The sequence below is a fragment of the Fukomys damarensis genome, unplaced genomic scaffold, assembly GCF_012274545.1.
Source record: "Fukomys damarensis isolate Sample0158 unplaced genomic scaffold, DMR_v1.0_HiC HiC_scaffold_6, whole genome shotgun sequence".
Lineage (NCBI taxonomy): Eukaryota > Metazoa > Chordata > Mammalia > Rodentia > Bathyergidae > Fukomys > Fukomys damarensis.
The window spans coordinates 43,126,836-43,144,907 of NW_022900918.1; the positions used below are offsets into that span (position 1 = coordinate 43,126,836).

At 57.6% G+C, this 18,072-nt stretch overlaps 1 protein-coding gene and 1 long non-coding RNA gene across 2 annotated transcripts; one reads left to right on the forward strand and one right to left on the reverse strand.

Annotated features, from left to right (window-relative positions):
• The first annotated feature begins 2,262 nt into the window (after positions 1-2,262).
• On the forward strand, positions 2,263-3,288 carry LOC104859367. The gene is made up of 3 exons (XR_779350.1): positions 2,263-2,363; positions 2,458-2,561; positions 3,212-3,288. It is a non-coding gene; the product is annotated as an uncharacterized LOC104859367 (long non-coding RNA).
• Positions 3,289-5,422: 2,134 nt separating this feature from the next.
• LOC117285142 (nascent polypeptide-associated complex subunit alpha, muscle-specific form) lies at positions 5,423-13,012 on the reverse strand. The gene is made up of 2 exons (XM_033760983.1): positions 12,911-13,012; positions 5,423-10,151 (listed from the first exon to the last, which is right to left on the reverse strand). Exon 2 carries the CDS (start codon positions 10,112-10,114, stop codon positions 5,741-5,743), a length of 4,374 nt encoding a protein of 1,457 aa, XP_033616874.1. The 5' UTR covers positions 10,115-10,151; positions 12,911-13,012; the 3' UTR covers positions 5,423-5,740.
• Between the last annotated feature and the right edge of the window lie 5,060 nt (positions 13,013-18,072).

An 18,072-nucleotide genomic window follows, 5' to 3' on the forward strand; every position in this document is an offset into this window, starting at 1 on the left:
GATGCTTTAACTTCTCTGGACCTGGATGGTAATGTGGGAGGACCTCCAGGTGGGCTGGCTTGTAGAGAAGTTGGGATGTGTAAGGGAAGGGTAATAAGGGGAAAGAAAAAAATGTGAGATAAAGAAAAGATGGAAATAAAGTGTTTTTAGATGGGGAGGGGAGGAGGGGGTGAAGGGAGGGCAGGGGCAAGGGGAAAAATGAGAACCAAGACCTGTCATGTAGAGGTACAAGATCCCAACAATGAATGTAACTGTACTGTATCCCTAAAATGTACCAATAAACTCAATTAAAGCTGAAAAAAAACCTGCTTCTTTGTTACCTGGGACAGGTAGTCAACAAGTATGTATGATCAAAGCCACTTGAATCAGTTAGGCTGCCAGGGCACACCTGAAACTCAGCACTGAGGCCTGCAAGCACAAGACCTTGCCCGGGCAGCTTAGCATGGCCCTATCTCAAACTGAAAAATGAAACAGGTTGGGAGAACTCAGTGGTAGAGCACCCATTGCTGGGTCTGAGCCAAGTACTGCAAAACAAACAAATGGGGGGCGGGAGAGAGAGCGAGAGAGAGCCAAATGTATCAGTCGGAATCCAGGGCAAGCTCCCTCCCGGTGGTGTGACTTCACACGGTAGGTGTTAACGAATGAGCATAGGTGGTCATCCTCGGGAGCCTCTCCTTCCCATTGTAGCAACACGGTCCCAAGAGAGGTCCTGAAGGGCCACCCAGGACCATGCGGAGCAGGGTGACCCAGGACTGAGGCACAGCCTGCCTCCCAAGCCACCCGGAAAGACTGTCAGAGAGCAGGCAAAGTGAGGACTTTGCTCTGCCCTTAAAATTTTGTTTTTTTTATGGAATCAGGTCAGTTTCTAGGCACTGCTCAGCCTGCACTAAGGGTGTCCCGTTTCTCCCTGACCCTTCCCAAAAGGCAGAGTGAATCCTTCAGGAAGGGCTTGCCTGGGCTCATGTCCTCCTGGATGGGAAGCGCAGTGGACGAGACACAGAAGGTTGAGTATCACATACTTTCTCCTGTAAGAGAGTTTACAGAGCAAGATAAAGGAACGATGTTAGGAAGCACGGACCCCCGTGACCTGTGGCCTGCAGCTGCTCCTGCCAGTCAGCAGAAAGTCCAGGCAGCCCTAGCCAGGATCCCTGGTGCCTTTGTTTGCAGAAGCTGCTGGCATTTATCAATAGCCACCTCACCCCCAGGGAGCTGCAGGCCCTCAGCTGTCCCCAGCCCTGGGCAGAGGTCAGCTGGTCCTCACCCTGTCATCAACACCAAGGCTGCCCAGGGTCCTCAGCCCTTTTTACAAGTTTGCGCACTGATTCACACACATACACAACCCCACGGGGACAATCCTTTCGGAGTTTGTGTGGTCATGTGGCTGGGACGCAGCCTGGAACTCTCCCTGCTGAAGCTCTGGGGACACTCGGTGCCCCTAGTGGCCCTGGGGTCAAGGTGCAGCGATGCGCAGCACCCCAGGTCCACCATGGGACAGGGTCCACTGAGGTCCCCAGGTGCTGACAATCCCCAGAGACCTCACCAGGAGGCCTCTCCACTACACTGTGCCCAGCAGAGCCCTTGGTGCCTTAGGCTAAGTCCTATGCTGGCAAACAGGCAGCGGGGTCAGTCGCCAGTGTCCCTGGCCACAGAGAAACAGGTACTGCCCTTGATTTCTGGTCACAGAAATGTTTCAGCAGCCTGGGACGAACTCAGGTGGGAGAGACACATGCAGACAAAGGTGGCCGTAAACTTGCCATCTGCGGATGACACTGCCAGCCCTCCTGTGTGCCTTTGTCCTATCTGACCTGCCATCTTCCCCATCTGCACCACCAGGAGTTCCCAGATCACTACCACACCTCACGCTCACCCCTCACAGCTCGGTGCTTCTGTGAGGTGACACCCATGCCCATCCCCCAGGGTCTGGTGTTTACCGCAGCCCTCAGGGCAAGGGTGCTGGCGTGGGCACAGGGTGTCTGTGTGGATGGCAGCCCCGGCTCCCGTTGTAATGTCTGCGGACGCAAGGTGCTGCCAGAAGCTGGCTCCTGCCTGCATGCACAGCACAGCACTATGTCCTTGCCAGGCCGTGCCCCCATGACGTCTACTTTTGTGTATGTTTGGGAGTTAAGTGCACGGCCAGCTGTGGTCACCACACCTGGGATTCCACCCACTTATTATGGCACCACAGACTAAGCACTGGGACCTGGGATTCAGCAGCTGCGTCATTATTCCTGAAAAACCGGACATTTCCTAGCTGCAGGCTCCGGACAGAGGGCTGCCAGCCCCAGCTCAGCACAAGACACCCTCTTGGGGCAGGAAGGTGGTAACTGGTCCACAGAGCTGTGCGGTTCTTTACCCACTCCAAGGTACTGCCAGGCCCTGTGTGCCTTTCGGGAAGATGCCTGGACCCTCCCTGGCTTTGGGTCCTTGACAGGTCCCTACGCATTTCCTGGATTCCAGGGCACCATGGAATGAACTGACTACTGCGGTCACCATCAGCTCCTCCCAGAAACTGCAGTCATCATAGACCAAGGTTTAGCAAACAGACCAGCACTCAGCATACCGTGAGTACTTAGTGCTCAGTGCTCAGTGCTGCTGTGTCCTGTTCAGGAGGCCTCCGTGCACCCCAGTTCAGGAAGATGGCCCAGAACAGCTGAGATCACGTGTGTGTGTGTGTGTGTGTGTGTGTGTGTGTGTGTGTCAGCGCTCGCTCTTTACAGCTGAGATCACGTGTGTGTGTGTGTGTGTGTGTGTGTGTGTGTGTGTGTGTCAGCCCAAAGAGCTTGCTCTTTCTTCTGTTTTCTTATTTGTAAAAAGTACTAGTGAGTGTCTGTGTGTATAGTGGCTCCCTTCCTTATGGAGAGCTGGAGGGTGACCTGACACATCTGGATTCTTTTCACCTCTCTCTCCTCTGTCGCTCTCCCTTCCCACCAAAGAGCTCTTTCAACCAGAGCTTCTGGAGTAAGGGCCGCACGTCACAAGAGTGCCTTGCAGGGTCATGGCTCCAGTGATGGTTTTTCTCGGATGAAGGGTGCCGGCACCACGGGACTACCAGGCTGCCACTCTTGGGGACTCAGACGTGGCAGCCAGGGCCTGAGATGGCCGAGAGCCCCCTGCCCTCCATACACAGCCATGCTGGATGATGGGTGGCCGCGCCCAAGGGTCAGCTTTTCCGCCTGACTTTGGCATGCCTCAGGATGCCTTGCCTCTCTAGCTCCCGCACTCAGCATGTCCTCCGTCCGGAACAGCAGATTCCTTACCTGGACCCAAGGAGGATCCTCCTCAGCACCCACCCGGGGTCCTCCTCCACACCTTCCCCACTGACTGGCCTGAGCCCCTTCACTTGGATCTTCATTTGTGTCCACTCCTTCCCTCCCTTATGCAGCCCCTCAAAGATGCATGGAGATTCGCAATACGAAATCGACTTTATTTCCTTTTCCTTGAAAGTATTCCCAGCTCTCCAAAGCGAGTAAAAATTCAAAAGAGAAAATACAAAACATACATGTTTGCTTTTTTGTGACCAATCCATTTTAGAGCTTGCTTATACACAAAGAAGGGCTCAGGCAGGGAAAATTGAATATGTAGCTGTGGATCACAGTTAAAAGGCTGCAGTGCGATAGGCAAGGGTGATCCCGAGGGCTCATCTTTAAGGCAGGGAGTGGTGTTACGTCTGGGACACTGACGTGACACCGCTTCCCCATGTGCCCCGTGTATGCAGTAGCCACATACCTCAGGGACATCTGTGCAGGGCAGGAGGAGCTGGGGAGCCATTCCCACATGCGGCAGAAGGGTCAGAGACAGACAAGAGGAGGCAGTCTCCCTTTTTCTCTTTGAATTTTGAGTCTCACTTAAAACCCATGCTAAGCACGTGCTGCCCCTCACCCAGGAGTGCTACCTGCCCCCCATGGCAATGACAGCATGTTCAAAGTATGTCTCTGCTCCCAGGTGGCTCACATGAAGGACTGGTGCCTCCGGCTTTCCCTGGACACGAGGTCGCTAGCACCACTTTGGTGCTCTGGCAGTGACTTCCGACCCCAACCACCTGTGTCCTTGGCGTGACTCCATTCACACGCTCCCCCTGATGCCCCCTACCCTCCCGGACTTCCCGCTAAGTCTCCCTGCACCCTGTGGAAGAGACTTCATCTCCTCTCTCTGTGGTCACATTCCTGCCCATCGCTGCCTTTCGTCCTTGCTGAACAAAGTATAAAGACAGAAAACAAGCACAGGCCACACACAGGTGTCTGGGCACTGCCCAGCTCCTCTGCCAGGACCAGAAGCGACCCCACCCAGGTGCGATTCCCAGGCAGGGGCACTGCGTCTGCAGCTCCACTTTTGCCTGCCCAGGCTCCAGGGAACAGGGTGGTCTGACACCTGCTGCTGGTGCCCTGTGTCTGGTCGCTTTAACACCCACCAACTGTGCTGTCAGAACACCACAACCCCCTGCCGTATGTACCCTGTGGAGGCCGCGAAGTGCCAAGGAGCACAGAGACACCCTCCAGCCCTGGGGTTAGACATTTCCAGGTAGCCAGATTTTGAATTGATCGGCTGGCGGGAGAGGGGAAGATGGGAAACATATGGGCCATCCTGGACAGAGCACTGTGGCCCTCAGAACTCAGCAGAGCCTGTGCATGGCCCAGTGTCTATTCAGGCAGCCTGGCCCTACCTGGACTGGATTCTCCTGCCAGATGTCTGAGTTAGAAAATGCCTTTCTCTGGGTGGATATTCAAATCAGAAAACCGAGGAGGTCACACGAGCGTGTAGAAGCTTCTCCAAGATGAGCTGTGTCTTAAGAAACTGCTCTGTTGCAGCCAGGCATGGTGGCACACGTCTGTAATCCCAGCGCTGTGGGAGGCTGAGGCAGGATTGCAAGTGGGAGCCCAGCCTGGGTGATTTGATGACTCAGTCAGATTTTGTCTCAAATAAAAAAATTTCACAAAAAAAGGTTGGGAACACAGCTCAATGCAAAGACCCTGGGTTCCATCCCTAGAACCTGCTTCCTCACAAGAGCAAATACTCTACACAAACAGAAACAGCACAATCTGTGCACAGCTCAGGCAGCAGCTGGGTCAGGAACGTGAGCGACTGTCTGTAGCCCAGCAGGACTCTGGCGAAGGTGCTCTCCCTACCACTGGCCTCTGAGCAGCAGTGCTGGAGTTGGTGGACACTGTTGTGACTCGCATGCTTGCTGGGCATCTCCCATGGTCTGTGGTAGGGACCAGCAGGTTCCTTTCTTTTTTTTTTTTTTTTTTTTTTTGGTACTGGGGATTAAACTTGGATCCTTGGGCTTGCAAGGCAGGCGGTGGAACCACTGAGCTAAATCCCCAGCCCAAAGGACCAGCAGGTTCTTGACCAAGGCCCAGGATCCTGCTGAGCCTCTGATTTACCTGCCAGGATCCTGGTGGCTTGGGATGCACTGGGCTGGGAAGGGGGTTGGGGAGCAGAGGCCCCAGAGTGCACAAGGATGCAGAGAGGGTGGCCGTGCGCTGAGCTGTGCCCTCCGGGACCTGGGGCAGGAAAGGGCCATGAACAGACAGCAGACCTGGCCAGGCCCCTTCCTCATCCCAAGAGGCTGAAGAACCCACACAGCACCACATGGGATGCACTGCTCCGGTCAGCCCAAGGCCAGCCCAGGCGGGGGAGGAAGGGAGAGGTGAAGATGAGCACTGACATCTCTTCCAGGAGCCCCTGGAGGCGGGGAACATCCACCCCATGCTGACCAGGTACAGGGGGTCCCAACTGGCTCTCACTTAGGGGCCTCGAAGGTGTGGCTGGCCTGGAGGACCATGGGCCTGAAGGACAGGTCGAAGGCTCTCTGGTCACTGAAGCTCTGGGCTTTATATTTGGCGAGCTGCACCAGCCTCCTGCGCTGCTCACACTCTGACTGCTCCCTCTCTGCCCCTGGGGTGACTGGGGACCCTGCCTGGGCCAGGACCTTGGGGACCTGGTGGCTTCCCACATCAGGTGCGGGCAGGGCAGAGCCGTCTGCTGGCTGTGGGTGACAGTCTGAAGTGCTCTTGTCCCCTTGGGTGGGCCGCCTGGTACTTGGGCTGCCCTGGCTCCCAATGCTGGGCGCTGGTGTTGAGGGGTCCCTGCTGGCGCCAGCAGTGGGTGCTTCCTTGGCCACACGGCCAGGCTGGTCCCTGGCCTGGGACACAGTCCCCCTGGCCCAGCCCTGGTCCTGTGCAGCTGGGCTCCCTGCAGCCTGTGTGCCATCTCTCTGGGCTGGGCTGCCCACCCACCTGACACTGGGCCCCTGCATATGCTCCTGGTCTAGGGCTCTGGAAGTGCCCGGCTTTCCCCTTGTTGCTGGCTTCTTGCTGGCTTTGCTCTCTGCCAGGTCTAGAGCTGCCCAAGTCTCTGGCTCAAACTCCCCCACCTCTGGGCCCACACGTGCCATCTTTTGAGGACTGTCCTGCCGTCCTGTCTGCTGTGAGCACACGGGCCCACAGTGACCCTCTGGTGGCCCCATGCCTGCTGGGGCTGGGCCTGAGCTCTTCACCTTGGGGACAGCCCTGGGCTCTGCCTGCTGGCCAGGGGCAGGGAGCTCCGGGGCTTGCCGGGTAGGCGGGGCTTCCACCACGTGGGTCTGATCTGTGGGATGCGCAGAGGGACACACCTTGCCAGGAGGAGGCGGCTGTGGGTTGGGCTGGAAGCCCCTTCTGCCCTGTGCCTGTGGCTCTGGGGAGGGCCACCTTGGCCGGCCCAGGCCACAGCCCTGGGAACTCTGGGGCGTCATACTGTTGCACAGAGCATCCACTCCCACGGGACGGATGTTCTCTGCAGATGCACTAGGGCCACTCGCTTTCAAGTAGCTTGGAGCACACAGTCGGGACACCACAGGGCTGAGGGAAGGCTTAGCTGCGTCCCCTGGATGCATGGTGAGGGCCTGGTGCTGGGCCCAGCCCAGAATGTCTCCTTCTGTGGTTCCTATCCTGCGCATTGAGGGTCCATTCGGTGCTGGTTCATGGGGGAGACCCTCTTCTGCAGTGGCACAGGGACATGCAGACAGTGTTCTGCCTGCTTCCTCATCCAAAGCAGCCAGTTCTGCTGTTTCATTTTCCAAAACCTGGGCATCAGCCCGTGGTGCTATCTGGGTGCCTAGCAACTGTGGTGCTGTCTGGGCATCAGCCTGTGGTGCTGTCTGGGCACCTAGCAACTGTGGTGCTATCTGGGTGCCTGGCAACTGTGGGGCTGTCTGGGCGTCAGCCTGTGGCAATGTCTGGGCACCTAGCAACTGTGGGGCTGTTTGGGCATCAGCCTGTGGCAATGTCTGGGCACCTAGAAACTGTGGTGCTGTCTGGGTGCCTGGCAACTGTGGTGCTGTCTGGACATCAGCCTGTGGCAATGTCTGGGTGCCTAGCAACTGTGGTGCTGTCTGGGCATCAGCCTGTGGTGCTATGTGGGTGCCTGGCAACTGTGGCGCTGTCTGGGCATCAGCCTGTGGTGCTGTGTGGGTGCCTGGCAACTGTGGCGCTGTCTGGGCATCAGCCTGTGGTGCTGTGTGGGTGCCTGGCAACTCTGGCGCTGCCTGTGTATCAGCCTGTGTTGCTGTGTGGGTGCCTGGCAACTGTGGCGCTGCCTGTTCATCAGCCTGTGGTGCTGTGTGGGTGCCTGGCAACTGTGGCACTGCCTGTGCATCAGCCTGTGTTGCTGTTTGGGTGCCTAGCAACTGTGGTGCTGTCTGGGTATCAGCCTGTGGCAATGTCTGGGCACCTAGCAACTGTGGGTCTGTCTGGGTGCCTAGCAACTGTGGTGCTGTCTGGGAGTCAGCCTGTGGTGCTGTCTGGGTGGCAGCCCGTGGAGCTATCTGAGCATCTAACAACTGTGGTGCTGTCTGGGTGCCTGGCAACTGTGGTGCTGTGTGGGCACCTAGCAACAGTGGTGCTGTCTGGGTGTCTACCTGTGGTGTTTTCTGGGGACCTGCCAGTGGAGCTGTGGGATCCGTGACCTTCCCTGCAGCTGTTGTCTCCCTGGAGGGTGAGATGCCTGTCTCAGGCTGGTCTCCTAGCCAGGATGGTCTGTTTTTGCCCAAGTCATGGCTAGGGTTTTCTGGGACCACCCCCAGGGGCAGAAGTGGCTCTGTCAGGAGCCCTGAGGACTTTTCTTGCCCACAGGGGATACTCTGGTCCATGGAGGTAGAACTCTCAGGCTGTCTGCAATCCTGGGATGCTGCCAGCAAGGAATCTGTCTCCTGGGGACCCAGCCCTGGTACATAGGCAGGGGCAGGGCCAGGGGGAGCATGGGAGCTCCCTAATGGACAGCTTTTCCACACTGGGGGGTGATGGGATGAGGGGGCCTTACTCAGCATCTTCGTTTCATTTGATACTGGCAACGTGTGCGTCTCACTGCTGTACACAGAGGTGGTGGGTCCTGAAGGCTCAGGGTGGCTGCAGCAGTTCCCCTTCCCAGTAGAACTTGGGGACTTTGGTGTCAGGACCGGCTGTGGGGTGTTGTGTTCCATGCCAGCAGCATCTCTCAGGGCTCTCTGGGGTCCAGGCTCTGAGGACAGGGGCCTCTCTGGCACCTGGCCTGGTCTGCTCAGCCTTTCTGGGGCTGGGGTATCCCTCCTGTCCCCTGCCACAGGGCCAGGGGCTCCCCTTCCCATTACAGCCTCTCCCTGTGACACCTGAGGACACCAGGCCTCGGGGCTCAGTGTGCTGCGCTGTGGCATCTTGAGGACAACAGGGAGCTGCACGGTTATCTGTGGAGACTCGATGCCAGGCTGTGTGCTCTGCACAGCCTGCACAGCTGGAATGGCTGGAGTAACATGGGGCTCAGCCTCCTGCTGAGGCTTGGGTAGCCACCTCCTCTGGGTGGCAAAGAGGGGCTCTCTCTCAGAGGCTGGGACAGTACTCTCTGCCTCGTCCTCAGAGCTGCACACGGTCATGGTGACTCGGGGGGCCTCCTCTGCGCCTTCCTCCACCCCTGGAATGTGGTCCGCAGCCCCTGCTGCTGTGGGTTCCACCATCCTGTCCCCTCCAGCTGGCCTAGCGTCTCTGGGGCTGGCAGGACTGAGCAGGGCCACAGCAGGCAGGTGGCCAGGAAGGGCTCTGTCTTTGCTGGAAGCACAAGGGAATTCTGGCTGGAGGGCACCTGCTATGGTCAGGGCTGGGTGGGGATCCCACAGAGCCATGGCCTGGGGCACAGAGGACTCTGAAGGCTTCCACTGTCCTCTGGGATCCCCGCTCAGGATGCCCACTCCCGGGGTTTCATTCCCACCAGGCTCTGTGTGCCCCAAGCTGGGGTACAGGCTGGCTTCTGTCCTGGCCTGACGCCTGGCATCCAAGTGACTGATCTTGGCACAGCGGGACAGCCAGCTGTGGGGGCTGCCCACCACGGTGGCGATGCTGAGGGACGGCAGGGGTTCAGCTGTGCAGGCCAGAAAGCGGGCAGGGGGTGTCCTGGTGCAGCTGATGGCCATGGCGGCCATGTGGAGCACGCGGACCTCTGGCCGGTGCATCCTCCTCTGCAGGGCCCGGCTCCTCCGGTCCTCCTTGTGCAGTGGCAGCACCTTGACCTCGGCGTGGAGGCAGCCGCTCTGCTCGAACCTCTCCCGCAGCTTGGCCAGGATGGTGCTTCGGCCAGCCACCTTTGACAGGGGGCCCCTGGTGGCTCCAGGCCTCAGGCCAGTGGGGCGCTCATGTACTTCCTTCTCCTTGGCCTCCCTCTCCTCTGCAGCCAGGAACTTCTTCAGAATGTTCTTCACGGTGCTCTTTCCGCCTGTGCCGCCCCAGCGGGGCTTCTCTGGGGCTGCAGGCCTCTGGCTGGGGCCGCTGGCCTCCCCTGCCTTCTCCAGCAGCTTGTTGATGGTGGCGTTCACAAAGCTCCGGCTGGGCCCCTGCCTGTCCTTGGAGATGAGCCGGCCCACCTCCCGGGTCCTCTTCAGTGGGGGCTCCCGGCCCCTGCCCATGAACTTGGCCTGCAGGAGCTGGAAGCGTGTGGGCCGCCGACTGGCCTCTTGGGGCAGGGCGGAGCAGCTGGCCCTGTGCTCCCCGTTCTCAGCCTGCGGGGGCCCTTCGGCACGGTCCAGGACATAGAGCAGAAGGCTACTCAGGAGGGTGCGGGCCGCCTCCCCACTGGTACGGCTGAGCCTCTTCCTCAGCGCCTGTGCATCCATGGACGCTGTGTCTCTGTGAGTCTTGCTGCTCTTTGGGCTGGGGAGAAAGAAGTGAATGGTTACACATTTCATCATCACGGTCCCCAGGGAACTCCACAGAGCTCCTGGAGGGGGAGCCCCATGTTGGAAGCACCCCTGTATCCATAGGAAGGGTGTGCGTTGGGAGCCTGGTCTACTGGGGCTGTCAGGGACCCAGAGCTGTTGCCTGTAATCCCCACTACCCCCTGCTCTCCAGGGCCCATGTTCATTGGCTTTGTAAAAACACTTTGGGAAACCACTTTGCACGTACCACATGTACTTAAATAAAAATAGATATTTTGCTTGCAAAATAGGCAAGACATCTCAGTATAAAATTGTATGTTCTCTGTGTCCTCTGTGCACATTTCCAGTTTTATGGAGGAAAGATGACATTAACAAATGTGCTATAATTCTACCTCAATCCAAGGCCTGAGGGCAGAGAATCTGAGGTAATCTGTAGTCTCACCCACCTCCCTGCCCAAGGCGGAAGGGATGGGACGGATTCCTGGGTAGGAAGTAGCTGTTGCAGAAGGAAGAGAAGGGGGCCAGACCCTGAGGGACCCCCCGAAGCTGAAAGGCAGCTTTCCTGCCAGTCCCACACTTTCCTGCCAGGCCTGGCTCCTCCGCCAGCCAGCTGGCCTGACGAGATGGGTTCCTGTTACCTGACAGTGCTTGCCCAGCCAGTGGCAGGCTGAGGAGTTCCACTCTATGGTGGCCTGGACCACAACAGCAAGGGCTGCCTGCAGCAGGTAGGGGCAGAGCTGCCTCCCACCTGTCTGAGTGGTGACTGTCAGATGCGCCCTGAGTTCTGGCACTGCAGCTGCACTGATCCATGGCAAATTCTAGAGAGTCCACCGGAGACAGAACAAAAATTTCAAGTGCTGCAGGGTCTTTGCTGCGCTAATTATAGTAGCATAATCCTATCCTTGGAAGCATCCCAGGGTTGGGGCATGGCTCAGAGCAAGAGCATTTGCCTAGCCTGTGTGGGGCCCTGGGGTTGTCCCAGCCCTGCAGAAATATGTAAGTCAACAAACACCTTGTCTACCACCAAGGGTGCCTGAATAATGGCGGATCCATAGACAGGAAATGGCGGTGCCCACCTCTGCTCATGTTGGAAAACCCAAGCGGCCAAGCTGCAGAGATTTTGGCTAACCAGAAGTGGCCTGGCAGGCGGTGTGTGAACAGCTCCCGTAGAAGAGGGAGTCTGATTTTAGAACACACCAACCCTCTGATAAGTGGCCTGGCAGGCGGTGTGTGAACAGCTCCCCTAGAAGAGGGAGTCTGATTTTAGAAGCCACACAAACCCTCTGAAACAGTTACCAGGTGATTCTGGTGTCAAGGCAGGGGGCGGTTGACAAGGCCCCAATTCCTGGGGTATGAATGCTTCTCCCAAGCCCCTGCAAGACCTCACCATCCTGTGGACCCCACCTGAGAGCCGCCACCCGAGAGGGCTGAGATGCCCAAGCTTGGGTCAGCAGCGCTCATGGGTGAGACACTGGGACAAGAGTGAAGCCTGGACACACCCAGGCCCCTATGCAGGAATGGCACCCGTACAAAAATAAGTTAATCCAAGCAACAGCTGCGCTGTGTCCGGCCCACACGCCATTGTTCTGAGTAATCAGGACACAAGCGCCAGCCCCCCGCCCCAAGGAGCCACAGTGTCCTCAAAAGGATGAAGCGAACCTGAGCTGGCCCTGCTGCTCAGTCCCCACCACCCTTCTTTCCAGCCCGGCATGGACAAACCCACCTGCAGCCAGCATCTCTAATTGCAAGGCACCCAGCGCCACAGATCTCAGTGCTGCAATGGCAGGTGGGACTAGGGTCAAGGTCCATGCACCAGGAGCTGTGGCTGGGCTGTCCCACCGGGGGTCTGACACCTGCTTTCCACAGGTGTAGTTGCCCCGGAAGAGACAGACCTCCTTCTCCCCCAAGGAGGCTCAGCCTCCAGACACCGAGGACAGCAGGGCCAAGAGTTTTGGGTGTTGAAGAGAGCATTCTGTGGTTCCCTCCACAGCCCCACACTCCCACAAGGCCTTGAAAGATGCAGCTGTGTGGGACTGGGGTCTGGGGAGGCTGTGGGAACTGTGCGGGTTTGGGGGCCCAGATGTTCCTGTTGCTGGGGCGAGACGGTGCAATAATCCACAGCTGCAGTTTGCAGCTTACATGGTGGGCAGCATTTCATTTCCCAGGGTCGTGTAAGACACACGCATCTAATCAGTGGCTGCTTAGGCTCAGCATCTTGGGGCTGGCTCCTGGCACAGGCACCCAAACTCAATCCCTGTACCCTAAAATTCCTTGCCCTCCAATTCCCCTGCCTCTGCGGGTGGCAGCCCCAAACCTAGGCGCCCAGGCAGCTGGGGCCACTTTGTCACACACCCACCCCAGCTCTTGTCCTAAATGATCAGGTGTGCCAGACACATACTCATGACCAGGAAACAGCCCGCAGACTCGCCCGCTCTGCCCCACCACAGATGGCAGGAGAGCATCCTGCCTCCCGCCAGCTCACAGCTGGCCCCACCCAGCGGACCCCTGCCTTGCCCTCCAGCCTCAGTGCTTTCTGTTCTTCCTGAGGACGGCACCCTCCTTCCTCCTCAGCATGTGTCCGAGCACGAGCACCCAGGATCCTGCACACACAGGGGTCTATCATGACTCACATCACGACATGCACTCCAGCCAATGCCCTGGGTCTCTGTGCATTCATCCCTGCTCTGCTGTGGGTCCAAGGCTCTCCCACGAGTGGGCCCTAGCTGAGCTCCATGGCCCAGGTCACACACATACCTGTGGCCAATCCCCGGGAGCCACAGGACCTGCAGGGACGTCAGTGGAGGACCTCGCTCTCAGGGGCCGGCCTTGCCTGCCCAGATGGAAGCGCATCAGTGGAGATCCCTTGACCCTTTTGAGCTCTGAGCTCCCCGCCTGGGGGCTGACAGGGCTATTTCAATCATCTCCAGGATTTCTCAAGTTGAGTCACTAAGATGACTGAAATAGCTGCCCAGCTGCATGCAGCAGGGACATTCTGATCATGTGACTAATGGCTGTCATAGTCCGCACTTCTCGATGGGCCTCATGTCTAAACTGGGTACTGGCCCAAGCCCTCCCTCCCTCAGTGGGCGACCTGGAGTAGGTGGGTCACATGAAGACCACAAGCTGTCTGGACACTGTACTCCCCACAGGGGAGCTGCTGAGTTGGCAACACCTCCCAGTGTCAGGCAGAGAAAGTCCCACACGGGTGGACTTGCTGTGTGCTGTTCCCACACGAAGGAGCCACAGTGGTCCATGTCCACCAGCTGGGCTGTCTTGGCTCAGGCCTGCCATGGTGCCCCATGTGGGGTCCAGCGCCCACAGGCAAAGGCCAATGTGGACACAGAAATCAGCCCAGCTGGAGTTCCAGAAAGTTCCCCCATGCTGCAATGACCTCAGAGCAGCAGGTCGGACCCTGTTCTAAGGTTTCCAGACCAGACAGGGATGCGGGGCTGGGCCAGCACCATGGACTCCTCTGGGGAGCCTCACAGGCCTAGCCCCTCATCCACAGCAGAAGCAGGGGCTCACAGCCATCACTAGCCAGAAGTTCCTCATCCTCCAGCCCCTGCCCTCTGTGCCATCTGTCCACCATCACTGCCCTGTCCCTGTGGAGTCTGGGCCATCCTATCTCCATCCTGCTGGTGAGCTCTGGATGTCCACACATCCTTGGGCACTTGGGTCCTGGATCAACTCCCCTGTGGGGGGAAGGCACTGGGCACCCCAGAGGTCATGGAACTGGAGGGACATGGCTCTGAATGTCTCTAAAACACCAGACAATCCAGGCCTCCTCCCCTGTGACCGGCACCTCAGCCTAGACCATGATCTGTACCCAAGCCCTTGTTAGGCAGACAGCCTGGCTTCTAACCAGCAGCAGTCACACACAAGATTAAGCCTGTGACCAAATGCCTCAGGCACTCAGAACAGCAGCCACATAGCAGAATTTCCTCCAGGGCCAACACAAACATGGGCACAGCAAGCCTTCCTGAGGCAGGCATCAGCACCCCTGGCTGGGAGTGGAGGTTATCTGAAAGACAAGGAGGCCGAGATGCTCACCATGTGGGCATCCAGGCTACCACAGCCTTTTGGGCCACTGTGGTGCTCACAGTGGGCAGCCCTGCCCACGCCACCTTGAGGCCCCTGGCTCCTCCCCATTACTATCCATGGCACCTGGACCTCATCCTCCACAACCAAGTCCTTGGCATGCTGTGGCCACCGGAGCCTGCGTGACCCTGCTGTGAGAGTCCATCCTGGTTGGAGAAAAGTGGTGTCTCAGATGAGCTCAAATCAGGCTCCACATAGCCCCCAGGAGACCCCACACTTGTCCCGCAGGACCCTGGGTGCCTGTGGCAAACAGTAGTTTAGAAAATGCATCTGGTCCCTGGTGACGGGTGGCCACATCTGGCTGTCTGAGGATGAGCTCTCTGCACCTGCTGGATGTAACTCTCCTAGCCTCTCTGTGGGACCCAGCAAGTCTGTCCTTCCTCAGCTCCTGAACTCAGCCCAGGACATCCCTCTCATGTGCCCAGGGCACTGTGTGTGCACCAGGGGCCGTCTCTAGGATGCTTCTGCCGGCACACCACACACCCTGGCTCGAGGTCTCCCTGCTCCACCTCGCCCGGCTTGTGGTGGACGCCGAGTGGTCAGCGCGTCCTAGCTTCATGGATGCTTCCTCCTGGAATGTCTGTCATAAACCATGCAGGCAAAGAGTAAGATCCCTCTGCTCCCTCTGCCTGGCTGCACCGTGGGCAGGGGACACCACAGACGGGGCCGTTGTCTGCCGTCCACAGGCCTGAGCCCCCAGCTCACACTTGGGGTCTTGGCCGCTCTTCCCATGCTCTGATCCAGAGGGCCGAGGGGACCCAAGGATGGGAACACTCAGGGCCTCCCCACCGTGGTCTCCTTTGTTCTGCCCTGCTGTTGACAGGCTGGTGCCCCACCAGGCATCCATCCAGCGCCTGGAACAAGTACTCCGCTTGACTCCACAGATGACAGAAGATGGGCAATGCAGAGATGCATGTCCACTCACACCATCGGCGTCGCCACACAAGTGCTGGGGAAAAGAAGCTCTCTGGACTCTCTTTGCTAAGGCAGGTTTTTAAAGGCTGTCTGGCATCTTCAGGACCGAGGGGATGGAGTCGGGGACCTCGTGCTGCGTGCACTGAGATGGCTTTCACCTTCGGAGGGCCCCAGATTTCACATGTACATCTATCAGATTTAAGTGTAAGAAAGACCCAATGCTGAGAGAGGAAATTCCTTCTAAAAAAGCCCAGAAGACTGGGGCTGGGAGGGCACAGCATGGGCGTTGTGAGGTGGCCTGTGTCGTCGTCACACTGCCGAGGCCAAGGTCGAGTGCCCACCCCAGCAGGGTTCTGAGAAGCTGCAGGCACACTGCCATTCTCAGTACTGCTCTCCTGGCAAACAGCTGGAACCACACTGCTGAGTCAGGGACCCAAACAAGTGGTTCCTGGAAACAGACAGGCGGCTGCGGGTCAGCAATCCCAGGCCCAGCACCTGAGGCTGTGGGGCTGAGGGCTGCTGTGTGGGTGCACTTCAAGGCACAGAGGTTCAGTCGGTCCACAGAGCACTCACAGGTGGCCTTCTGGGCCCTCTGATGGCCACAGCCTCACACCACCCTCAGCACTGCCCAGGCTGGGTGCAGCAGCACCAGGGCCCTAAGCCTCTCTGGTGGGTCTGTGGTTTAAGTAAACAGACAAAAAGGAACCCCACACATTTTACAATGCAGAATGCAGTCTGTCACGCAGAGTGGGTGCTGTCAGCTGGGTCACAGCAGGATGTCGGTTAGACTCCTGGCTGTGAGCAGCATGTAGTGGTCATAGAAGAACACATTCTTGACTGAGGAAACTCACTGCAACGTGGATGGTCAAAGTATGTGTACTGAAGGTGAGTTTCAGATGGTCCTGAACAGTATGCATGAGTGTGTGTGACCCTGCATGTCTCTGTGTCTCTGTCTCTCTTCATCTGTGTGTCTATGTCTGTGTGTCTGTCTGTGTGCATCTGTCTCTCTCTGCATCGGCGTCTGCCCTTGTCTCTCTGTGTCTCTGTCTGTCTCTCTCTGTGTATCTCTGTCACTGTGTCTCTGTGTTTCTCTGAGCCCGTCTCACTGAGTGCGCCTGTGTCTGTCTCTCTGTGTCTCTGTCTCTCTCTGTGTATCTCTGTCACTGTGTCTCTGTGTTTCTCTGAGCCCGTCTCACTGAGTGCGCCTGTGTCTGTCTCTCTGTGTCTCTGTCTCTCTCTCTCTGTGTATCTCTGTCACTGTGTCTCTGTGTTTCTCTGAGCCTGTCTCACTGAGTGCGCCTGTGTCTGTCTCTCTGTGTCTCTGTCTCTCTATCTCTCTCCATGCGTCTCTTTCTCTCTGTCTGTGTCTCCCTCCATCTCTCTGTGTCTCTGTGTCTCTCTGTCTCTGTGTCTGTGTCTCTCTCCGTCTCTCTGTGTCTGTGTCCGTGCACTCTGTGTGTAGAAGAGGACAGTAGGCAGGGGTGGCCTGGGATCGGCATTGGTGAGGGGGTGGAGGACAAGGGTGCTGTCTCACAAGTTTTGTGACTTTTTATGAGTTTAAAAGCACTGGAAAACAATGAAAACAGAAAAGGAAGGAAGCAAAACCACGATGTAACATGCAGCATTCAAGGATCCCCATGACACAGGGTGTCGGGGTGGCATTCAAGGCTGTGGGACACTTGGTGGGTCACTGCCAGGGCTTTCGTCTGAGCCCAGGCAGAGGCAGGTGGTGGCCCTGAATGGTCTCCCTTTGGCATGAGGGGCCAGCTACATGAGGCCTGATGACCCCAGGGCCACCTGCACTACCCCCTGGATGGATGACAAAAGGTCAGGAGTGGCCGTGACAGCTGTGTGCTCATTGTCACCATGGCTGGCTTCCAAGCTGTGGGACTGGATGGAAAAGTTCCAGAGCCATTGCTTCCGGCCATGCGATTCCTTCCCTGTCCCTCCTATGAATGCACCGTCTATTCCTACTTGCTACCTAGAAATGAGTGGACCGTCCCCAGGGGATGCAGGGCCAGCACGGAGACCTAGGAGCCTCCCCCACTGCAGGGCTGGGTCCGGTGTTTCCAACCCCAGGGCCGCTCTGTGTCTGCCAGCCGGGAAGGGGCAGGAAGCACGCATGGGCGGAAGTTCCTTGTCTGGCAGCTCTGCTCCTGGTGAGATCTCACCCACCTCCCTCACAGGAATCATGGATTAGGGGAATAACTGCTAAGGAGAGCAGGTTGTTACCATGACCAGCCGTGGGTGGCAGGAGTCCAGGCTGTGGTGGTATAGGGCTGCGCCCCATTACAGTGCGTGTTTTAAGTTTTACCGTTATTCCATCAGTGTCTTTTTTTACACAGGGTCTCATTAAATTGCCCAGATTGGCCTTGAAACAGAGATCTTCTTGCCTCAGCCTCCTGAGCAGCTTGGATTGCAAGCTCTGCCCTGTCCAGATTTTTAGTGTCTTTTTCAGAGCTTCTCTTGAATGTCCAGTCATTTCGCCTCCACAATCTGCTCCCGCCAATGTCAGAAGGACCACGTATCCAAACCTACCTCTCATCTAGCTTTCAGAGAGCAAAACCCTGAAAAATGACATTAAGTACACACGAAAGATCTCTCAGCCATCCAGTTTGGGAAATAAACTCATCAACAGCATGAAGCCCAAAGACCTGTGTCTCCCTGCCCATCCTCTGCCCACACTGCTGGCTCTCTAACAGGACCTGTGCATTTGTCCGAGGGCACAAGTGGGCCAGCTCTCTCCTGGGACGCCTTTGCCAGCAACCTGAGCCCTGGGTCCCAAGTCCCAGCTTCAGCTCTGCATTCCCAGGCCCCTGAGAAAGGAGTCTGAGGTGGATTCAACCAGAGATCAGGGTGGCGGCCATATCTGCGACACACACCTGCCTGCACCCTCTGGTGTG